At 30.3% G+C, this 22,475-nt stretch overlaps 1 protein-coding gene across 15 annotated transcripts in view; it reads right to left on the reverse strand.

Annotated features, from left to right (window-relative positions):
• Positions 1-2,696: 2,696 nt before the first annotated feature.
• The window catches only part of LOC139482154 (nucleobindin-2-like), a 46,140-nt gene continuing 26,361 nt past the window's right edge, over positions 2,697-22,475 (reverse strand). For 2 of the 15 annotated variants that reach the window (XM_071265843.1, XM_071265842.1), the window contains exons 3-13: positions 22,446-22,475; positions 19,834-19,941; positions 18,828-18,990; positions 14,733-14,827; positions 13,461-13,646; positions 11,018-11,108; positions 9,231-9,289; positions 8,345-8,527; positions 7,727-7,852; positions 6,830-7,384; positions 2,697-5,982 (exon numbers count right to left, since the gene is read on the reverse strand). In XM_071265843.1, the coding sequence (XP_071121944.1) occupies positions 5,929-5,982; positions 6,830-7,384; positions 7,727-7,852; positions 8,345-8,527; positions 9,231-9,289; positions 11,018-11,108; positions 13,461-13,646; positions 14,733-14,827; positions 18,828-18,990; positions 19,834-19,941; positions 22,446-22,475 (1,650 nt within the window). In that variant the 3' untranslated portion in view covers positions 2,697-5,928. Of the gene's footprint in view, positions 5,983-6,829; positions 7,385-7,726; positions 7,853-8,344; positions 8,528-9,230; positions 9,290-11,017; positions 11,109-11,915; positions 12,007-13,460; positions 13,647-14,732; positions 14,828-18,827; positions 18,991-19,833; positions 19,942-22,445 lie in introns of all 15 variants that reach the window. The other 13 variants (XM_071265846.1, XM_071265845.1, XR_011654781.1 and 10 more) reach the window with 12 other exon arrangements.

Consider the following 22,475-nt stretch of genomic DNA (forward strand, 5'->3'; position numbering starts at 1 on the left):
AGTCGTCAAATGTCATCGCATGATTACTAGTCCTTAAAATGCACGAAATGCTGATACTTTATTACGATTTCAAAATTAATGTGTCTTATGCAACTTTTATAATTCTGGGAATTATTTTAGTTTTTTATGAACCAGACTATCAATTCAGTTATGATGAATTTGATAGTAAATGCCCATTCAAACCAAAACTTTAATCCGATGCAGGATGGACAGACCCATATACCAGAAAACATGCCACCGTAACCAGCTATTCAAATGTACACAAAGGGTTAATAACTTCATCTAAAGTCTGTAACTCTTATTAGGATTCAACTGATGGTTTCAGTCATTGTAGCATATAAACACATGTGTGTAACTTATTTTGCTGATCATTTTTGTTGTCTATGGCATTTTGAAGATGATGTGTGAAGTCTCATAAACTGAGTTGAAAAAAATCATGGTTTGATTCTTGGGTCTTCAGACATATATTTTAATCGACTGATGGTTGCTTAACGTACAGTGGTAAATATTTCATGCATCTTCAGGATGAGAAAATATTAGCAAAAATCACAATAGGCAGGTCCTGAAAGTGAGGCCACCTGTGATAAAGGTCTTTGAAATTCCGACTACCACTCAAACATAATGGTATATTGGACAGGGACAGAAATGTTTCCTTGACAACAAGGCAATCTACAGGCTCCTCAAAGACTTGTTACAAGGGTTTTTAATGTGCAGAGAAGGCGGCACTCTCTCAGCAAGAGGCATCAGATTTAACATCCCCTTTATGACCATATGCTGTGTATATGTACATACTGCTGGCCAGAAGAAGACCCTAGTGACCATATTTCAATTACCCAGTCGCTCTTGAGATCTTGTTTTTTATGTTGACTCATTAAAAAGGTGATGCAAAGTATGTTTTTAATTCAAACAAGTGCTCAATAAAGTAACCCCTTGTACTAAAAGTATAAAGTAAATATGAAGTTGTTGAGTGATCAATCTGAAAAACACATCACACTGTACAGCTGACTCATCTAAACCCTTTAACCAAATTTCAGAAATCCTTGATAAATTCCTGAGAAAGACGCAACAAAAATCTTCATGGGAAGCAAAGACTAACTGATGGACAGACAGACAGGTAAAACAGTATAACCCTACATTTTTAAAACTAACTATGGGAAGTTACTTATAATTACTCAATTTGTTTCAGAAAAGATTTATATTGTCTTTGACCTGTATGGACTGTAGTCTGTGTATATTAATACATTTTTTATTGTCTTTTATTTCTTTACCTGTACCTTTACAATATATAAAATATAAAGAGCAACAAATTTATTCATGAAAAACAATAATTTCTATTATAATATAAATCAGAAATGCCATGATGAAAGTATTCCTAAATTCTCAACCCTACCCAACTTTTTTTAATGTATTTTACAAAGGTTCATTTTCAACCTTCTACAGCTAAATTTAAACAAAATATATATTTTTTAATAAGTGAAAATCAGAGAATATTTTTATGGCCCAACAAAAACAATCCCTATTGTGCTATTTTCAACTTAAACTAAGTATGTACTTCAAATTCAAGGAGACACTTTACATTTTAAAGCTTATTTACCAGTACCTAAATAAAAAGAACCACTTATGTATTACATGAACAGGTTTTCTCTTCAATTGCTCCTATTTTTAAGCTACATGGTCTTGTTTAAAAATAGTTACTTTGCTACATTTTAATCTTGTGAAAAAAATACTTAAAAAAAAATGATAGTTGCGGTCAAGAGGGAAAGGTACACACCTGAAATTAAGTAATATATTGAAAAATAAATATCATTTCCAAATGTGGTAGCATAGTTGTGCTAAATTTTAAAGTATATTTAACATGTTCCCATAGTATTGTTAATTTTTAGAGAGGAATAAAAATAAAAAATTCACTTTCTTCAATAATATCTGTTGGTGAAAGACAATTTAAATGATAACATTGCTGCTAAAATAACTGAAGGTAACTGGAATGCAGTATTAACATAAAAATATAAATAAGCAAAATATTCATATTCAAGCATTTTACATTGTTGTATAAATAATTTATATATTTTTTTCAACTGTCTTTTTTTAAAGCTTAAAAGAACTTGATATCCTAACAACATTATACATGCTCTTTTTTTATTATGGTAAAACCAAAACCATGGGAATCAGGAAAAAATTTTTTTTAAAGTAAAATTGACCCAAATCTTTTTATACACAAAACCTCATTCATACTTCAAGTTCTTAACTGGGGCGGAAAGTGTGCATTCTAAAAACTTTCCTTAATGAGGACAATTTATCAAGAATTTAAAAAACCGAATAAGAAAAAAATTCAAGACATTTTAACCATGCCACATGTAGAGTAAAAAAGATTATTAATAAATTATAAATATTGACTAACAAAAGAATTATTATCTGGACAGTACTGGAAAAAGTATTAGTTTAGTAAAACCAATTTGATTCATTGGAACTTTCTGCATAATACAAACTGTTTTTTCCCTTTTTTTTTTCTTTTCTTTTAAAATATGCCAGCATTGAAAGTTTCATGAAATTGGTACTAAAAACTATTGAATGCTGAATACTGTAAATTACTTACACCTTTTCATAACTTTTATTAAAGCACTATTTATCTAAATTTTTCAAAAGTAAAAATTCAAGAAAACAAAGAGGCCTTGTTGGAGGTAATAATGAAAAAAGAATTTTACTGATATTTTTTTAATACAAAATGTGTACAGGAAACAACTCCAAACAATTATAAATCAAATTGTTGCTTCCTTTAATATAAATATTAAAAATAAAATTGCTGTGCCTTTCCTATAAATAATAAAATGATCTTGGTTGGACTAGAATACAATAACAGGATATTTAGACGATTTTATTCTCTCACAAAATATTTAAAAACAAATAAGCTAACATACAAAATCTAATTATATTTTTTTATTAACAAAATCATTGTTCTTCAGATAATTGTTTATTTTCGCGTATAAATTTTACCCCAGAAGCCAAACATTTTGTTGAGTGTATTGAGATTTATAGTATTAAAGGATTTGTCTTTTGGAAGATATGGCCTGAATGTCCTTTTAAGAATTCTTCATTTCAAAAGATAAGGTAATTTCAAACCTAATCTATTACTTTGAACCCAATAATCATCCTTAAGTCGTCGAATTTTACAGAAAAAGACTAAAGGTTCACCAAAACAGGCTTAACGAAATTGCAAAAGTCAGCAATTATTGGATACAAATGTTGTAGTTGTTGAAAATCATTGATTCATGGATTACTGAATAAGCAATTTCTGCACTTAATCAGGGAATCACAATTTCCTTCATCTACGATTCAAATAATGCCAATCCACATGAAGAAATGCAAAAACTTTTAACCGCAAGGATTTACAGTATTTCCTAGAGATTTATAGAGACCCATGGAATAATTTTTCTTAAAAGTATCAATATAACAAAAAGTCGTTTTAAATCATATTACTGGAGCCTGTAATATCAAACAATAAATTGAAGTTCTTATCAAATTTGATAAACATCAAATTTGATAAACAGTACATCGAAATTCGAAAACTAAAAGTATTTGATCAAAAACAAAACATACAAACACAACATGAAAACATACAGAAATGAATAGCATAATGACTGATCGACAATCATTTAAACTACCGAGGAATGAACAAGTTTAAATACAATTAAAACACATGGTACAAGCATGATGTTAAAATGTCATGAGATACACTATGAAAGACTTGGCACAATGACAAATGAGGCCAAAAATAAAATGTCATTTTGTTTGATGTTGCCTGCCTGCTTACCTAACTGCCTAAAAAGTTGCCTACCTAAAATCTTATGACACAAATTGTTCAAATTTTTTTCAAGGTTTTTCTTGCCTTAGCATTGTTAACTTGTCTCAAACATGTAACTTTTGTAGTATGCCTAAAAAATCTCAACCTACCTACCTACCCAACCCTACAAGGCATATGTAGGCAACATCCAACAAAGAATTTTTTTTTAAAGAATGGCCTGATGAAATATTCAATACATTCTGATTGAAATACAAATTTTGTGTCAACACTTCGCCTACAAAGATCAAATAATGCCCTGTTAACTTTCTGTTTGACAATTTTTGTGTCATCAAACAAAATTTCTGCCTCAAAATTTAAAGGTTTGTATTACAAGAAATGCTGAGGAACAAGAAATAGTCCTTCCAGCGTAAACTTCGACAGAGGCTTGTCAGCGAAGCACTTACTCAAGATGTGTATTTCAATCTGAATGTATTCAATTAAACCAATTACAATGGATTCATTAATTTTCATGGATACCAACTTTCAGGGATTGAGGAAAAATTCGATTTTTTCGTTGAAACTTGATTTCGTGGTTTCAACAAAGTCTGCATTCATGAACACAGATAATTTATTTAAATTCGTGGCTCACCTTTACTCACAAAATCCATGAAAATTGGTATCCAATAAATGAAAATGAATCCACAATATATAATATATTCAATACTCAATAACTTTTTAATTTCATCAACATTCTATTCAAAATTTTAAAATCTACCTGAAAATTGTAAATATATTCTACAGCAATATATCACACATTTATACAGAGACGTAAAACTGAAACTAACACAAAACTGTGTCAATGTGAATATTTAATGATGCTTTTAGATAAAAAATATCATTTGAACTTCATGCCCTTATTTTGCAACATTAAAAATTTAAATTCTACTTGAGTGGGTTTGTTACCCATGATGTTATTATTTTAGTACAATTTTTTTTGAATAATATATATATACTATGATAAAAAGTTTGGGAATCAATTTTTCTTCACTACAATCTTTCATTATATGATTAAATAAATAAGATAAATAACATAAATACAAATAGCACTACTATTCAAGTAAAGCATAATGTAAAAAAAACAATGCCACAATGATTTAAAGCAAAAATGAGCTTGAGAATGTTTAATAAATACCCAACTAGTTTTTTTTCTAAGATCTTAGAGAAAATAAAGAGATCAAGATCTTTGTATGTCTATAGTTAATATGTTACACATATCTAAATTGACTGCAAGTTAAATTTCTTATAAAGTCTTGTCTGAATTGACTGCAATTTAAATTTTTAACCTGTCTTAAAGGATGGTAACATTTTATAATCAGAACTGCCTGCTGCAGATTTATCATTATTTGTTGGATATCAATTTTTGTGGATTTTGAGAGTAAAGGTGAACTACACATTTAATTGTTCTAGGAAGTACAAATTTTCTTTGGTCTTGAATGCAGAATTTTGCAAAACCATGAATTAAAATATCAAAGGAAATATCATATTTTCTCAATCCACAAAAATTGGTACCCACTAAATAACAAAAATCAACAGAATTTAATAAAATAGGGGACCAAATTTTAAGAAAAATGTGAGAAAAAAATGTTGGTCTGCAAATTTTCTCAAAGATCTAAGATTTGTTTATGTCTATAGTTAGTATGCGACACATGCTTGCCTTGACTGCAAGCTTAATTTTTTAAAATGTCTCATCTGAATTGACTGCAAGTTGTATTTCTTAAAATATCTTAACAAATGGTAACAAAACAAATCTAAATATCTTAATGCATTAACATTTCTTACAGTGTTCAGACCAAAATGGTTGTTCCACCATCAGTATGTCTATAAGTATTGTATATTTTAAAATCATTGCAAGTTTTCATGAATACAAATAATATGAAATGACAAGCACCTTAAAATCATCTCAACTTTTCTTTGAACTTTTGTCAAGTTTTGCAATTCTGTCAGTCGACATTTATTTGTCGTAACAAAACAGACATCAACTTACAAAGTTACAGTATTCAACTTAAATCAGAACATGTTTAGCAATGAACACAATGAAGTTTTTATAACCCATTTCCCCGTTGAGCACTGCTTTGATAGGTGTTTTTCATTTAATGTCCTCCAGGTTGTTGACCTTGACCTTGATGTACTGGTACTGCTCCAGGCTGTTTAAAAAACAAAATTACAAAAATGTTTAAAAGAATCATTGTTATTGCATATTTAATCAGCATTGTGGTAGTCTATCATTGAACCATCTTAACAATGTTTGTTTCTCTAGTTTTTATCCTGCTTATTTCTTGGCTATGCATTGCCAGGTAACAGATATACATTTTGGAGGGTACCAGAAAAATGATCCACATATGTTGAGTTTATTATTTTACATTTAGATTTTAAAAAAGAAAAAATTTCTATTGCATTCTTACACTATATGGTTCTCGTAATGACTTCATAAATTGTATAATGAAGTAAACATACTTAGATGCATGATCTTTTTTATTAGCAGTCAGTAATTGCAAGTACTCTCAGATTTGTACTACATGTCTTTTTGATGTTGGGAAAAACAAGAATGTTGCTCCATCCACTCTGTGTTTTTGTTAGATGTATTTCTATTTGTATCCTTCTGATGAGTTAAGTCTTTTTCAACTAATTTATATAGTTCCTTCTTATGTTGTACTGTTACACACTGTCCCAGGTTAGAGGGAGGGTTGAGATCTTGTTAACATGTTTCATCATTGTTGAAGGCCACACAGTGTCCTACAGTTGAAAGTTTCTGGTCATTTGGCATCTTGTTAAGCAGGAGTACCAAGATAAAACCACTGACCTTTGATAAGAAATCTACAATCCTATTTAATTTAGATTGGAGTTGAGTGCACCTGCCTAAGAAGGTTTCCAACTCATAACCTCATTGTTGACTGGCTAGTGATTACAGTAGTAGAACTACTGAGAACACTTGGCCACCTTGATGGCAGTTGATTATAATTAAGTTGGAATTATGCTTATCTCAAAACTGACCTGATCTTGTCCCACTACTGGTTGAATATTTTGTGCATGTTGTTGTCCTACATTTTGTACTGGAACCTGTTGATGTTGTTGTTGTTGAACTGGTACCTGCTGTTGCTGCTGTTGATGAACTGGTACCTGTTGTTGCTGCTGTTGATGAACTGGTACCTGCTGTTGTTGATGAACTGGTACCTGTTGTTGTTGCTGAGCAGGCATACCTTGTTGGTACTGGTTAGATTGCCCACCTTGTTGTTGCCCACCCATTTGTGCTTGTTGCTGTGCATTTATCTGCTGCTGATTATGTTGTGCAGCCATTTGTTCCTGATGCTGTTGTGCTGCCATCTGCTGTTGATGTTGCTGAGCTGCCATTTGTTGTTGGTTGTGCATTTGCTGTTGGTTCATTTGACCTTGCTGTTGGTTGTGCATCTGTTGTTGGTTCATTTGAGCCTGTTGTTGGAAGTGAAGAGCAGCATCAGGATTTGGATGTACCTGCTGCTGTTGCTGTTGTTGATGATGTTGTTGCTGCATTTGCATGTGATCTACATTCTGATCATGTGGTGGCTGCATCTATAAAATTTCAATTTTAGTTTTCATGTAATTGCAGTAAAAGTATTCAGTAAAAGTATTCATCTTATTGCAGTATAAGTATTCATGCAATTGCAGTAAAAGTATTCAGTAAAAGTATTCATCTTATTGCAGTAAAAGTATTCAGTAAAAGTATTCATGAAATTGCAGTAAAAGTATTCAGTAAAAGTATTCATCTTATTGCAGTAAAAGTATTCAGTAAAAATATTCATCTTATTGCAGTAAAAGTATTCATGCAATTGCAGTAAAAGTATTCATGTAATTGTACCCATATTCCTTCTACAACCAGTCAACATTGAGTTTTAAACTGAAAGTTCTACTTACAACCATTCCTGGTTGAGCATGAGAATCAAAAGATCCTTGTTGTCGTCTTTTCATTTCTTCTTCCATTAACATTTTTTCATATTGTTGATATTCCTCGTCTGTATACTCTTTGTTCTGATCAATAGTCTGTAAGAAAAATATAATATTTAAAGTTATACATCACACAACAGGGAGATAACTCTGCTGAATGTTTAAATCATGTTCTATTGTTAAAGAAATATTAAGCTTCTTAATGATCAAAATTAGTAATTGTCAAACTGCTATATATATATATCCAATGAAATTTTTTCGATAAAATGTGTGGTTCAAGTTTTTTTGTCAAAGGGTCAAAGTTAATATTTTTTTCAAACTTTATGAAAATTAAACCAGTCAAATTAATTTAAAACAGCACACCTATGTCTGGCTTTTTAGACTCCTATAAGGCGAGACAAAAAATTGGACTTGAATGTTTTACTTTTGAAATATTGTTACCAGAGTATGATTGAAATTGAGAATGGAAATGAGGAATTGTTACCCAAGTAAATAAAATGATTTTTTTCTAGTGTGATCAAATTTAGTCTAATTGAACATAGTGAGCACTTGCTTGTATCTATCAGTTTGACCTATATAATTGCTTACATCCCATGGCTCATCCTTGTTAAAGTCATTGCTGGCTGTGTATTGCAAGAACTCCTCCTTACTGACCAACTTATCCTTGTCTTTGTCCAACTCGTTCATGACATGTTCCCTCATACGGTTCATCTCCTCGTATCTCTCGTTCATGTCATCTTCTGGGGCATTTGGATCATATACTTGATCAAGCTAGGAAAACATTTTTTTTTTCAATATAACATGTACCATTGCAACCTTATTAACAAATTCAATACAAAGAGTTTAATAATACCAATGAAAGTTTTATAAATACATTCAACTGACCAAAATATGAGTTGAACATTTTTTTGTTTATGTTTGCTGCAATACCATAATTTTCTGTATTTTACAAAGTCAATCATTAGCGGAACATTTAAACTTTGCTCAAACTTATGCTTTTAAGGAGGTAGACCTAGGTTAAGGGAAATAACTCTTAAAATCATCAGTACGTTTGTGTCAACCGTTTTCATAAATATATTCTAAGCTTCTAGGTTACATAGATTATTTCCAATCTGTTTCAGGTAAATGCTTGAAAAACATTGATGAAACTTGACTTTAACAAACACATAACTGATTTAAAGAGTTATCTCCCTGAACCAAGGTCTACCACCTTAAATGAAGGAAAAATACACCATAGAATAAGTTTCAGAATTTGTCGATCCTCAATGCTATTAAACTTCGTACTTTAATTGGCCTTTTCAACTTTTTTTTATTCGAGCGTCACTGACCAATTTTTTGGTAAATGAAACATGCGTCTGGCAAACATAATTCTAAGCCTGGTTTCTATGTGTTTTATTCTTATCCTTTCAAATGAGAAAAAAAAACAATATAGTTTTTATGAGAATATGAAAAGTCTAATCAGTTGAAGACATACCTCTTTCTGAAATAATGCTTCAACTTCTTCCTCATCTAAGAATCCATCTCCATTTATATCTGTAAATTGAAAGCATTATGTCATACCTTTACATGAACCAGAACTTTTTTAAATGTTTCAAATCACCTATGCCAGGCTAGTCTTATCTGGGCCTTTTAAAGCTGACTATGCGGTATGGGCTTTGCTCATTGTTGAAGGCCGTACGGTGACCTATAGTTGTTAATGTCTGTGTCATTTTGGTCTTTTGTGGATAGTTGTCTCATTGGCAATCATACCACATCTTCTTTCTTATATTACATCATGTCTTAATGTTTGTTTTGTCTATTGCAAAATTTGCAGTTTCAAAATTTAATGTATCTTTGGTAATATTTTCAAAAGTGTACATCAAAAATGTTGTGATTGGTTAAAGATGTCATCAACTATTCATAAGGATTTGAATAGAATTAAATTTCAAACTAAACTATTGCAAGAAACTGGATATGATAAGGTGTTCAGTATAAATATTTGCATTAATTTAGAGTTTTTAAAAAACATATTCAATAGGTATTATGAAACATACATGTAGGCCCCAGACCACAATCAATGACTTTGCTTGTCATTCATTGTCCACGATATAGTTGCCTTTTATTAAAGTGCATTTTTTCTTTAATTTCTTTCTTTCCCTCTCTCTGAATTTCATACATTTCTTAGTTTTTATGGGGTGAAATGAAATATGAGGCTGAAATAAATTTTTGGATGCTTTATTTGAACTGATTTTGATATAAAAAGAGTGCAAGAGGTAATATTTACAGTTTTCTGACATTTTTGTCTTGTTTATAGGGATATGGATGTGTATTGGCTAAATTTGTAAGATGTAAACATGAAATTTTTTGAAGTTGGATATATTTTTGAACTTGAACTTGAACTGTACATTAAACACACAAAAGATTTGTCAAAAAAAGCAGGTAATTTTTTTAATGTGACAAAACGTTATAAAAACTAAGAGAGGAATTAATTGTGGGCTGTGGCCTATATGATGACTTGAAGAGATAGTTTTGGTATGTTATTGTCTCATTAACATATTACACATATTTTCTTTCAGTCATATATCCCATAATGTAGGTAATAATAATCCAAATTTTGTTCATATGTTTACATAATATTGCAATCATCATATGGGGTTCTGGGTGTGTTTTATTGATTGAAGGCTACTGGTCAAAATACTCAGGTAAAGGGTAGAAAAATGAAGAATAAAGATCAAATATGGCAAAAGAATTAAAGAAAATAGAGAATAACAGGTTCCAAAAATATAAAGGAGGGAAAGGACAAAGAATACAGATATGAAACCCCTAACCAGACACTCAATTATAGTGTCATCTAATTTTGAATCTGTATCATAGCAATCACTTGATCAGTTGTATAATTAATTGATTGATTGTTTGTGTATTAACGCCACTTTTAAGCACCACTTTTGGGCTATTTCGTGGCAGTCAGTTTTTATGAGTAGAGGATGCCAGAGTGGCCAGAGAAAACCACCAACCTTCGATAGGAAAACTAAAAATCCAAGTCAATTAAGATTGGACTGGAGTGCACCCGCACAAGCAGGGTTCAAAATCTAACCTCAGGGTTGACTGGCTAGTGATTACAGTAGTTGAACTTCTAAGACCACTTAGCCACTGAGGCCTCAGTTGTACAATTAAAGTTCTAGTATCAATTCCAAAACCTCCCTACAACTATTCAAAACTATTTAAAACCCAATTCTAAAACTACTCCATAACCATTAATAATTAGTTTATCCTAATCCATACCGTGCATCTGGAAGAATGTTTTGGGTTCAAAATCATTTGGGTCTAAATGATCTTTTTTCTCCCATACTTCCTCTAGTTGGTCTTTACTTCCCTATGGTAATTAGAAAATATGTTACTAATACTCTTGAGGATTATGGGGATAAAGGGTGTATAAAAAATCCTGTCCTTTGTTAGTTATGCTGGAGAGAGAAAACATTATGCATATTGCTTATTGTCATGATTTCACTGATTCGACAGCAAAGGCAGTTTAAGGAGGTAGACCTAGGTTAAGGGAAATAACTCTAAAAATCATCAGTACGTTTGTGTCAACCATTTTCAAAAATATATTCTAAGCTTCTAGGTTACATAGATTATTTTCAATCTGTTTCAGGTAAATGCTTAAAATACATTGATGAACTTGACTTTTACAAACGCTTAACTGATTTAAAGAGTTATCTCCCTGAACCAAGGTCTACCCCCCTTAAATGACCCTAGCTCTATGAGCCTGCTTCTGTTTGTTTGATGTAAAGGAGACATGGGGTTGATGCCAATGAGACAAGAACCCCAAAAATCCTCTTAAATAATCAATTACGATTAAGTCATAATTTCAGTAATAAACTTCTAAATCTATTTATATCCTTTTTATATCTTATCTATTTATAGAATCACATTTCCACTTTTTATCCTTTTTATATCTTATCTATTTATAGAATCACATTTCCACTGAAAATGCTTCTAATTTAACAATAGAATTGATAAAGAAATTAAATATATCTCCTTTTTTGAACTGAATATACTGGTTTTTTTTTTTAGTGAACTTTTGAAATATCATGAAAACAAGCACATGCAGACAGTTTTCTCCCATCGAATTCTACGTAGAAAGAAACGAATTGTTAATTGTGACAAACAAGGATCATACCATGCATCATGAAGAAAGTTTTAGGATTAAAATTGTCTCTATCCATCTCATCATTCTTTTCCCACACATCTTCAAGCTGTGCTTTGCTACCCTGAAAATGATTCAATATTGAAGAAAAATTACAGTTTTTTTCAGCTGGATCACTTCCATCAAAGTCCTTGTGAGTACTGAATGGTAAAGATAGCATTAGTTTTACAGTGGGAACTATAAATTAAACATTTTATTATTTAACCATTGAAAAGTTCAACTACAATTATGGACAAAGGTAATTAACTCCAATTCCATATACTGTAAATTCAGAAATTATTGCGAGGTTTTATTATTGTGAAAAATGCAACAGGGTTATAATCGCAATAATTTGTACTCACATTTAGAATTTTTATATGAACTAAACAGTATTTTTCTCTATATCACAAAAGTTAAAATCACATTTTAGTCTAAAATAACAAAATCGTGATAATCAATGCATGCAATAATTTCTGAATTTACAGTACAACTTTAACAACAACATCATTGATATTTTTAGAAAAGATACTTGATTAATACACCACACATAACATTTGTTCTTTTTTTAACAAGTATGGTTATACATCTTTGTTTTTTGTGTATCTTGAATGTCTGTGTATATTTTATTGATACATTTAGAATATTATCTGAAGAAGTGATAAAGATTAGAATGTAATAGCTGCCAAGCCAGTCCCATATGACTTTTGATTGCAATGAGCATGAATGCAATCTTTTAGTTTTAACAGAACATTTTTTTTTTAATAAAAATAAGAAGATGCGGTATGTTTACAATGAGACAACACTCCAGTTACCTAGAGAAAATAAATTTCTAAAAGTATGGTTATTTAAGAATAATGGGTAATAAAATTGCTAAAAGATCTAAATTGTTTTAATATTAAAGCAAATTAAGGTGTTGAAAATTGAATATATAAATGATAATTGAATGGTTAAAACAAAAACAAAAACAAAATGATCACGACTTGAAAACCTTCCTCTTCCAAACAAGCACTGATGTATGTGCCCATAATGCACACAGTTCAATGTTCCAGAATAAATTCCATCAAGGGAGAATGAAATCAGACAGAATTTGACATTACAGATCACATCTTTGGTATATTTTTATGGGGTTTATATTTCATGAATTATGGGGCCAACCATTTCACACCTTATTAAGTTTTGCATCATTCTTTTCCCCGTTTATGATCCCTTAAATCAAACTAATTTATGTAAATTAGCTCTAAAATATAAACTGTTCAATTAAAAAATGTTTAAACAGTATCAAAATTTTCATCATCTATCTTTGAAATTAATATTAAATATTGTGTTCATTCAAATGCAGATCATTGAAAAAAAAATATTTGGATAATTGGAGGAATGGGATCGAAAAAAAGACTGTCATACGGGGTCGAACAATTAAAAAAATAACAATACTATTTTTCTTAACAAATCTTCAAGGGTGATGGACGTAATAATAAGTGATTTTGAATCTTGATCTAAATGTGATATGTTGCATATTAAATAACAACATTTTGTTCTTACAGGGTGATGAAGTTTAGGATGGTCTTGATGCTTTTTCTCCATTTCTAAATGTTTTTCTTCTGCTTTTTTCTTTTCTTCTTCTGGTAGAGTCTTTAGATAATCTTTTCTTTCATGTTCCTTTTGCATTTCATATTCCTTGAACTCTTCTTTACGTTTCTTGTCTAATTCATCCAAATCTGTTGTAGCCTGAAAGCACATAATAAAATATATCAATTAACCCAATTATTAAAACTGAGTTTTACGTGCATATTGCTGTGTTTGTTTTTTCTACATTGGCTAGAGGTATGGGGGATGGGTAGAGATCTAAAAAAAACATGTTTAACCTGGCCACATTTTTGCACCTGTCCCAAGTCAGGTGCCTCAGGCCCATGTTATTCTTGCATGATTTTTAATTTTGGTTTGAGTATGAAGTCCATTATCACTAAACATTGCTGAAATAGTAAACATTTTTGTTTAGGGGCCAGCTGAAGCATGCCTCCCGTGGCGGGTTTTTCTTGCTGTGCTGAAAACCCATTGGTTGCCTTCGACTGTTTTCTGCTCTTTGGTCTGGTTGTTGCCTGCTGGTTAAATTGACATACTCCCCATTTCCATTCTCAAATGTATTATGCTTTTGACACTATTTAAAGAGTTATCAATCTGTTTTTAGTCTGATACAATAGATTTGGTTCAGTTTGTCATCTAAACCATTTCATGTTGTGAATAGACACAGACAAAATATTTCTTTAATGGTCAATGTGTTCAATCTAAAGTGAGGAAGTGCTCTTTCTGTTCTGTAATCATATGACCATAGGACTTTGCATATAAAATTCGATTGAAAAATTAGTGAAGATTTTGTATTCATTTTTTTTCTAAACATGGGATTAAGTAAAATTAGGCTGTTGAATTGTATATTTGGGCAAAACCACTTTAAAATGTAGACGGTAAACCCCTTTTATCATTTCTTCACATATCATGGAAATTTCAAAAACTTTCAGAGTTTTGTATATTACAATACATATCTCAGTGTGCATGATACAAGATTGAATTTATTGTGTATATATATGAACCACAAATGTATTCAAGAATTAACAAATTTTTCAAAGAATCGTACACAGACATTGGCAAAACCACAAAATCAGGCATCAACGAATATATAATATTCAATCAACAAAAATTATATTCTCAAAAACCTTATTTTTAGGACAATCATGATAAGGAACTAAAATTTTGTTAGTGCTTCTTTTATGATGTCTAATGTTGATCAAGCAATCATTTTAATGTTTCAACACGTACCTTAACGATAAGCTTTTCCAAATCTTTAGCCTCAAAACTGTGTGGATTTTTAACATCCAAATGGTGCAATATTCTCTCATCAATTTTCTGTATACCTATATAGTCAGTAGATAAAGCATAATAATAATTATTGATTGACATACTGATAAAAGAATAATACAGTACATCTAAAGTGATGTACTTAAAAGTGGTGTTTAGTAAATCAGTGATATAGGGTGACTGCTGGTGATATGAATTAATACTGTAAACCAACTAATTTTTGGGAACAATTTAAGGAGGTAGACCTAGGTTAAGGGAAATAACTCTTAAAATCATCAGTACGTTTGTGTCAACCATTTTCAAAAACATATTCTAAGCTTCTAGGTTGCATAGTTTATTTTCAATCTGTTTCAGGTAAATGCTTAAAATACATTGATGAACTTGTCTTTTACAAACGCTTAACTGATTTAAAGAGTTATCTCCCTGAACCAAGGTCTACCCCCTAAATTTCTTGACTTTTCCCAGTTGAAATATAACACAAATATAGTGTCATTGTATAAATAAAAAGATGTGTTATGAGTGTCAATGAGACAACTCTCCATTCAAGTCACAATGTTTAAAAAGTTCACAACTATAAGTCAAAGGTGTCCATCATCAACAATCAGTATTTGCTTTAACATGTTTAAAGAGGTTGTTATGTGTACAATGTAGTGTATTAGATATATATAACCTGTTTAAAATCATCTGCATTATACATGTTATAATTTTTGGTTAGTAGCATTGAAATAATCATATCATTTAATATGGCATGTAAATTAGTAGAGAAAGTATCATTAAAAAGGAACGATGTTAATATTAATTCTAAAATTGAATTCTGAAAAAAATTAGATAGAAAATTTTGAAACTTTATCAATGAAATATGTAAAATACAATATCAACACAATCAATCTGATGTCCAAGTACCTGCACTTTTCTCTTTTCGAAAGAGAAGTAACTTAATATCAAAATAAACAAACATAGGGGCCAGCTGAAGGACACCTACGGGTGCGGGAATTCTCGCTACATTGAAGACCCATTGGTTGCCTTCGGCTGTTGTTTGCTCTATGGTCGGGTGGTTGTCGCTTTGACATATTCACCATTTCCTTTCTCAATTTTAATTTATATTTATAATTAACTTGTATAAGGGTAGATAACTCCCATTTTTTTTTTAGGTCTTATATCATCTATTGGAAAACATTTTTCACCACCACAGGTAAAACTAATCCTTACTAGAAGTATAATCCCAAACTACACTATTCATCTATTAAAGCATAAGCTTATTATATTTCATATAAAAACCAAATGTAAAAATAATAAGACGAAGCTAATTATAGATTTCATAGTGAATATATATTTAACATGCATTTTGAAAAATCTGAAAATTAATGTTTTTAAATATGTGATTTTGTTTTTTACAAAATTCAGATCACAACAGTTCAAACTTGAATTTTTATTCTCTCAATGGGAATGTTTCCACATGACATTTACCTATGTCATATGAATAAATTTATAACATAAAGTGCATGCATGCATTAATCAACAACGTTGCAGTTGCAGAATTGTTTATCAATATTGGTAACCTTTATTCTTCAATAAATTAATCATTAATCAAAACTTTATTAATCATTGAAAACAAGAACCTTTATTCTACCAATGATGCATTACATTTTTGAATCAAAATGTATTCAAAAACATCTGTTCCTTAAAGTTTCACAGTTATAAAGAAAATGTACTTATTTCAGTTGAATTATCACTAATAGATTGTTCACACATTAAAAATCAAATCAATAAATGTTCCCCATTGTGTAAAAAAAACAAACTGAGAAATGTGTTCAAAATATGTTCCCTGTTGTGTAACAAACATCAGAGAAATATGTTTTAAGAGTTCTAAAATGTAACAAAGTAATTGAGTGTGAAAAACATGAATTATTTTGCAGCTGTTAGCCATTTTTTACAATTGAATATTGTTATATTTCCTTAAATATAATAAAAATAATTTTCTGTCAAGAACCAGCATGACTGTTTGTTTTGGAAAACATATTTCTCTGATAATCTTTATGTGTTGGACAACTACAAAATTCTGTGATTGTTATAACACTGATACTTTGCAGAATAAATACAGATTTTTTTTTAATTTTTTTTTGGATAAAGCCTTTTTAATCTGGTAAAAAAATGATTATTTGTGAATAATCCTTGTCTTAATATCAACATGACAAATGGTAGTTAACATTGGATAAAATAACTTTCCCCAAAAAATATTTCCTATTTCATGACCAATAAATATCTATACACTATTATCAATTAATAGATACAGTATTTCAATTAGTAACTGATTAATATAAACAGTTAATTGGTAAATATATGTAAAATCATTATTTGGGGTTAATATAAAAGAACAATCATTAATTCCAATTTCTATGCAATTGAGAGCATGATGAAAAAACTTCTTAAAAATCAATTTCATGTTATGCACTTGCAAAGTACCCAAGAACATTATCCATTAAAATGATACCATGAAATTTAAAAAAAAGATGCAAAAATGATGGTTATAAGAGTACTATTAAAAATTACACAGCATTAAAAAACACCACTGAAATTTCAAGATGTTACACCTCATTTAAAAATACACTGAAAATTCCTTATCTGATAAGACAGAATTAAATTGTTTTAAGCACTTTTTCTAATGGGTAGACTAAATATTTTTATAGTCTAACTGATAAAAATCACCATGAAAATGTTCACAGCATTTATTTAATCTAAACTTGGGGGTGAGCGACATAAGAGTCCGTCAAACAACTGATCTACCAGATAATAAACTGCAATGGGTTTTAAACACAGTGTAACATCTCAAATTAAAATTTGATTTCATCATAATTTGTTCTGCAAACTACTCAAATGGTGGTGACTACACTGCAAATAATAGAAAAGAATGGTAAGTGAATTACAGTACAACCATGCTGGTTCTTCAAAAAATCACTAGTAGGTGGTAAAAGAAATCACCGAGTTTTACCGTAAAAAGTGTGATTGCTGGTGATTTAGGGTGAAAACTAAAGATTTATGAATAAATGTAGCATATCAGGTATACAGAGTGATTCACCCACAATCACAGACTATCACTCTGTTTTCACTGTTTCACTTAACACCAGCCTGAGTGATTTTCTCTCTGAACCACCATGTGTGTATATAAGTTAATCATATCACAATAGAACTAAAGCTACAACAATTAATTGAAGATATATTTTACTGAATGAATACATTTAATATTTACTAGCAACAAGCTTAATTACCTACAATTTTCAAATATGAAGAGCAAATTTATTTACAAACACAATTCTAGCCAGCATATTTTGAATATCCCTAATTGTTTTTTTTTGTCAAAATGAAAACAGACACATCTTTACTTGTTCTAAAGGGGTTACTGTTTGTATACATACAAACTGTACAAAAACTCAAAAATAAAATTTATAAAATTCCAACTGTGTGATTCAAAAAGGCAAATGTTTAATAACGGATTAACCTTACAATATCTAATAAAATAATTGCACATAATTTGATTTAATCACTGGATAACAAAAATGATGTTGATCTAATTTTTTTGTTAAGGAAGCTTTATATATAAGTACAAAAGTTGTGTCTCGAAAATGAAGGCTTGCGTCTCTTTAAATTGTCAGACAACTTTTGATTTTACAATTCAGGCTTTGATTATTATCAAAATGATGTTTTGAACTTTCAAAAGTTTGCCAGTTTTTACAATATTCAGTAATGCACTACAAATAAAGAGGTGTTTAAAGATCTTGAGTCTTGCATGATCATGATTGAAAAATGCATATTTTCTTACATTTCACTTTTTTATGGACCTGAGGGTAGTAATCTACTTTTTAGGAATCTATAAACATGTACATGCTAACTGCACATATTTTTATTTTATTTTAGATAAATGAAACACTAGCCTCAGTTTCAGATACAACATATATTGTTTACACTTGTTACTATGGTGATATGATAAGTAATACCCACTACAAGTTAGGAAAGACAGCAGCAGCAGCATCAGGAAAATCTGAAATTTGAAAATCATACCTCCATGAATCGATATGTAATGAAAGACATCCATACCATTCATTGTTTTCATTTTTTCTCTCGCTAAAATTCTTAATCTGTCGACTTCACGTCTTTTAATTTCATCCAATCTTTCTCTAATGCCGTGAGCTACCATTTCTAGATGCATTGATATTTTTCCGTTCTGAAAGTAAATAAAAAAAAATATACTGTGGATTCATTTATTTTCGTGGGTATCAATTTTCGTGGATTGCTGAAAACTAGCAAATTCGTGGATATTTGATTTCGTGGTTTTAGCAATCTCTGTATACAATGCCTATTAAAATATGTTTCGTTGAACATTTGAATTCGTGGTTCACCTGTACCCACGAAAATTGGTATCCAACGAATAATAATGAATCCACAGTATAATAAATAAATGAAAAACAATAATAATTTGTCCAGTGACATGTGGAGCAGAATTAGCTTACCCTTCTGGAAAACCTGTTATAACCCAGTATTTTGTTGGTTTTTTTAGAGGGATGGGGTTGCGTGTTGCTCTGTTAAAAGTTTTCTTTGTTCTTTTTTGTGTACTATTGCTGTCGGTTTGTCTTTCTCTTTTTAAGCCATTGCATTGTCAGTTTTTTTTCAACTTATGAGTTTGAATGTTCCTTTGGCCTCTGGCATCTTTCCCCTTTTTTTTTTACAATAATTTGAGAACAATAATATATCACATTAGGCCTAATTTAATATATTATTTGCTTCCCCAACCCACCCTGCCAAGTCAGTTGTGGGTAGGTAAATAGGGAAATAAATATATGTTTTCAATAAGATTGAACAATATCAGACAATCTGGCAAGCCTGAAAATCTAAAAAATTAATCAAATAATATTCAACTTAGTTTTGACAATAAAATTTTATGAGTTACACTGTTTTCGCAGGGTCGGTTGGGATTGGGGAAACAAACATTATTTTATTTTGGGCCTTAGTCTTTGGTTGGTGTTGCTCAAACATTTTTTAAATAATTCCAAATCGTCCTGTACTGTACCTTTATATCTGTTGCATTTGTTTCTTCTAATTTCTTTCTAAAGTCTGGATCTTCTTCCAGAGCCATCACTACCTCCTTCAGGTAACGGTCATATTCTAAGCCAGTGTCCTGAAAAGATGAACAATAAAAATATTAACAAAAATCTTCATTATTTTGTAATCAGAATTAAATTTAAGTATTTAAAGAATCGCAATTGAATAAAAATCAACAGAATGTGAGGAAAAATAGTGATTATCTGTTCTATAAATATCCACAATTTTTTTCTTAAAAAAAACTCCAACAAAAAAAAGGCCAAAAAAGGTCAGAATAATATTGGTACATTTTGTAGAATTAGAAATATTTTAGTCACTTCATCAAAAATTTTAAATGATAACTTTTCACCGTTTGTATAGAACCATGTTTTTGAAAACCCATATACCAAAGATTTATCAATAAAAGTGTGTAAGGGAGTGTGCAGCAGAAAGTATAACAATTGCAATAGAATTCGAGGAAAGCAAAAAGTGAAAATACCTACAAGTAATACTTAAATTCATTTACATATAAAATACTTATTTCCTATATAACCTTTTCTTAGGAATAGGTCCTGAAACCAATGGGAAAATGAATTATAATAAGAACCTTAACCATAATTAATGCAAGTATGGAACACTTCAAAAAGCGTAAAAAAAAAGTTTTATACAATCAGCTCTTTCATTTGTCTTTAAAATTTGTATGGTACCAAGAGTACTTCTGTATTTTATATTAACATAAAGATACGAGGAATTTCTCGTTACATTGAAGACCTGTTGGTGACCTTCTGCTGTTGTTTTTTCTATGGTCGGGTTGTTGTCTCTTTGATACATTCCCCATTTCCATTCTCAATTTTATATTAACTCTCTTGTTTTTAATATTTATTAATTTTCTAACATTTCTGATGCAACAGAACATAACTGGAACCCTAATATAGCAGGAAAACATCATGAAGAACATGTTGTTACTTGTGACCTGACTGAACATCTAAACCAATAGTGGGTTTCACCTTCTTCAAATTTTGTAGCAAGAAAGCCTAGAAACCAATAGGAAAAAAATCACAATAGCTTTAGGCCAAATAGGAGACCAGAAACTAACTTATCTGTTTATATCAGGCCTAAAAGAATATGTACATAAAAAGGAGAAAACAAGAACAGTTACAGGAAGAAGGACATACCGGTAGAGGGAAAGCGTAAATCATCATAATAAAACCTCAAGAACCTCACCAGGAAATTGTCAATATATGTAAAACCATATAGAAATTGACAGTTTTCTACTTACATTTTTGTTAAACTTAATAATTAATATTAAAAAAATATGAGATTTACAAATAATAATAATATGAAATGGCACATCCGAATGTTATACAATTGGTTTGATAAAAGCTTGTGTGTTAATATATGTGCATCCCATAATATGTGTATTGGTGATAGAAATAGGCAATGATAGGTGGTTGTCAAAATATTGAGGTCCTTAAACTTATAGAATAGGGTTTTTTTTACTCTTGAACCCTAAAACTGTAGAATAATTCCTTAAAATGGATATACATTGTAAGACACAATCAGACCTATGCCTTCTTATCTTTTTTTACCAATCATTTCTACAGTTGCCCTGCTGAAAAGACTTATGCAAGATGTTTAAAAATAATCTAAATTTGATGTCACTTCCTGGCTCTGTTAAGGTTTTGTCAGAGACTAAAATGATGAATTATATACTGGCTGTACAAAACAAGAGTCCTTGGACTTGCCTTCAAAATTCTTAGGCAGAACCCTGAATTATAATTGTTAAGTAACTTATGTGTTTAAAAAATAATTAATACAAAACTTTTAGTGTGTGGACACAAAAATGTTTGCAATCCTAAAGTCAAGACCATATGGCAATTGTTCCTCCTCTTTATGTATAAACTAGATTAAACACCTTCTGTCTTTGTTTATATTTGGTCATGTTCTATAATATTAATCTAATGCTAATCTATCATGGCTCATTCTCAGGATTTGAGGGAATTCAAGAGCTACTGAGCTAAAGAAGGCAAATTCATGAGACAAAGACCCCAATAAAAATCTAATACTAATTAAGCTTTATATTTTGTACATGAATTTGAAAAGATAAGTTTAAATGCGCTAAGACCACTTTCCTGGAAGTAAGGGTCAAATTTCTATAATATAGATCTGGAAGTGCATGGAATGGATAAATTTTTTAAACCCCCAAACTCATAAAAGTATTTGATAATTTTCTTGCAACTGGTCTTTCAATTTGCATTATTAACCACACATGTAGCTACATGTACATGTATGTACAAGGCAAAAAAAATACAACATGTGTTTGGTATTTTAATCAATAATATTATATTGCTTGATGAGTTTACACTAGAATTAGCAGGTGTAAACTCACCTGAGCAATATAATGTTATTGTCAGAGAATGTTTCTTTTTACACTTAATCGTTAATATCTTTTTAAAACAACTCTTTAATCAAATTAAAACAGAAATGACAACTTGCAAGAAAATTTGTCAACACTTTTATGGTTTCAGCTGTAAATTGCCACTTTTGGCAGAGTGTGTGATGGATAACAAAATTTAAGTGTAAAATTTCCCCCCAAAATACCTCCTCCATGTCAGTTTCTAATACTGGAAG

This window comes from Mytilus edulis, chromosome 7 (assembly GCF_963676685.1).
Source record: "Mytilus edulis chromosome 7, xbMytEdul2.2, whole genome shotgun sequence".
Classification (NCBI taxonomy): domain Eukaryota; kingdom Metazoa; phylum Mollusca; class Bivalvia; order Mytilida; family Mytilidae; genus Mytilus; species Mytilus edulis.